Source organism: Alosa alosa, chromosome 16, assembly GCF_017589495.1.
Source record: "Alosa alosa isolate M-15738 ecotype Scorff River chromosome 16, AALO_Geno_1.1, whole genome shotgun sequence".
Classification (NCBI taxonomy): domain Eukaryota; kingdom Metazoa; phylum Chordata; class Actinopteri; order Clupeiformes; family Clupeidae; genus Alosa; species Alosa alosa.
Genome location: NC_063204.1, coordinates 26724744 through 26727243, shown reverse-complemented (window position 1 = coordinate 26727243; position 2500 = coordinate 26724744). Strand labels below are relative to the sequence as shown.

The 2500-nt window shown below is 46.4% G+C and overlaps 1 protein-coding gene across 1 annotated transcript in view; it reads left to right on the top strand.

Moving 5' to 3' along the window:
* lnx2a (ligand of numb-protein X 2a) overlaps positions 1–2500 on the top strand; it is an 18069-nt gene that overhangs the window by 6393 nt on the left and 9176 nt on the right. The window contains exon 3 of the mRNA XM_048267076.1: positions 1781–2007. Coding sequence (XP_048123033.1) covers positions 1781–2007 — 227 coding nt within the window. The remainder of the gene's footprint in view (positions 1–1780; positions 2008–2500) is intronic.

The window sequence follows — 2500 nt, the reverse complement described above, 5'->3', positions numbered from 1 at the left end:
CAATTGCAATCCCTAGCAATATACTGCAATAGGTGGGTCCACATTCTATCAGTCTGTATGTCCTTGGAGTCAAACCGGTAATAGTTGTGTTGCTGGTAACTCAGCCCCACCAGGTGAACTCTGAGTACACTGGCAGAGGAAGTAAAAGTCAACAAAGATTCACATATCCAGCCTCAAGTTAATCCTATAGGTGCTTGACAGAAAAGGAAATGTGACAAAATGAAGAAGTATAACGTCATATGCTAGATGCCAAACTAATTTAATGTTTCTTTTCTTGTGTATTTCACTTGTGATGTTTCGGGTCCTAGTCGTTTCTTAGACATGACACTAGTAAGCGTTGGGAGATGTTAAGGTTGTGTGTGTGTGTGTGTGTGTGTGTGTGTGTTCACTTTCACCCGGAGAGCGCTCCTCTGACATCCCATCAGAGGATTATTTAGCCCCTTAGTCATGTGATGGGAGATTAGTTGCCGGGCCCAGAGTCTCCCGGCATCATGCGCCGCATTCCCAGTCCAGGCGCCGCTCTTGACCAGTGCCGTTCCCGCAGCCGTGGGTGCTGGGAACATGCTGGGAAACTTTAACTCCAGAAACCTCTTCAATCACTTCTTCTGCGAGACTGCCAAAGGCAACCCGGGGCTATGGTGAGTCGTGGGCAGGTCTAAGTGCTCAGTGGTAGTGGGATAGTTTGATGGCACCTTTTTTGTAAGTGGTTTTGGTTGTTTGGTGTTTGTGACTAGAGATTTCACTTGGACTCGGATGAGTTTCGAGACTCGTGAATGTGAAGAACATTATTGTCAACTAACTAAGTTGGAGTTGGAAGAAACATGTTGCCTACTATATGTGTAACATGCAAAGCCCAGTGAGTTCTGTTACAGAACAGTGTTGATTGAGTTTATTTGATGATTTTCAAAAAGCACATGTTAACTTTGTTTTTCAATGCTCCTCTACAGTTAGGCTTTACTTTGATATTCAAAATCCTTACTATTACTAAGTGACTCAGGAGAGTTAGGTTGTGTGTGTGTGTGTGCGTGTGTTACTTGGGCTAGCGGCTCATTGTTGTCATGAGGTTCTGTCCCCACAGATAGTGTTACTGTGGAGCAACAACAGAAGGGACTTAACCTGAGCGGTCTTGTGTTCTCTCACACACACAAAATACACAAAATACACAGACCTCTGTTTGGATACATCTCTAAGACACTGAGGCCGTGTCATGTCCTCGAAGTGTTGTTGTATCCACAATTGTGCCCACGCACAGCAACCCTTAATCCCATCGAGCGTTTAATTGGCACTATCACTGGGATTACAGGTCAAATCAGGTGTTAGTCAGCTGCCAAGGTTGCTAAATCCACTCAACCGAACTAACCACGCGGCCACTCGCTCGCTGATACATAGGAGCCTATCTGTGGTTTACGGCAACCCCTTAGGGACACACTACTTAGCACACTATCGATACAGATTTTGAAGCCTTTCCTCAGCAATGGACCAAGCAACAGGGCTAAAGCTAATTCATTGGCTGGAATAAAGTTTGGATTTGGAGTGTCATTGACCTGTTTTATAATGAATGATGATGATAGATTGTGATTGAATATACCGCATGTCAAAAACGAAGAGATGCAGTAGGTCAGTATAGTCATGTTCCAGCATGTGGCAGTTTTGACCAATATTGTCAGTACAAATGGACCCTCTTTCCCAGGGTATGTATGTATGTGTGTGTGTGTGTGTTCATATGTGCTGTGTATGTGTGTGCGTTTTCATACCTGGTATGTGTGTGTGTGTGGCACAGGTGTCCAGGCACCCAGAGCCAGCGTGCGGTGCTGGACCTGCCCAGGCTGGAGTGTGTGGAGGAGAGGGCCATGGTGACGGACCCTCCGCGCTCGCCGCAGACCACCCTGAGGGACGTCTCGCCGTCGCCCCCCACAGGCCCCACCACCACCTGCAGCAGCGTGCCCATGTGGACGGAGGAGTCGGGCGTAGACAATCCTGCCTTTGAGGAGAGCACGGAGGAAGACAGTAAGAGACAGCTGGCACCTGGCATGTGTGATCTGTGTGTGTGTGTGTGTGTGTGTGTGTGTGTGTGTGTGTGTGTGTATGTGTGTGAATGTGTGTTTGTGTGTACTCCAAGCTGTTGAAATATCAGCCAGTTGCTGACAATGTCACAAACATGGGGCTCAATGCAAACTTACTGTTTGGGAGTCTTGGGCATGTGCACAAACATGTTTTACGTGGATTGCAACTGTGTGGACTAAGCAAGCCTGCTCCTGTGTGGACTAAGCAAGTACTGCTCCATTTCTGCAATAATCGGTAGTATATCCATCTGGAAACAATGTTTACCCATAATCAGGTTTACCCATAATCATGCAGTGCAGAAAGAATGAAAATAGCACAATGCATTCTGTGTTTGATCAGACCTGCCTAAGTTTGTAACATACTTCCTTCAATGTTTGGATCTGTGAATCTTCCCCTGTGTTAAGGTCCAAATAAAAGCATTGTGTGTGTGTGTCTG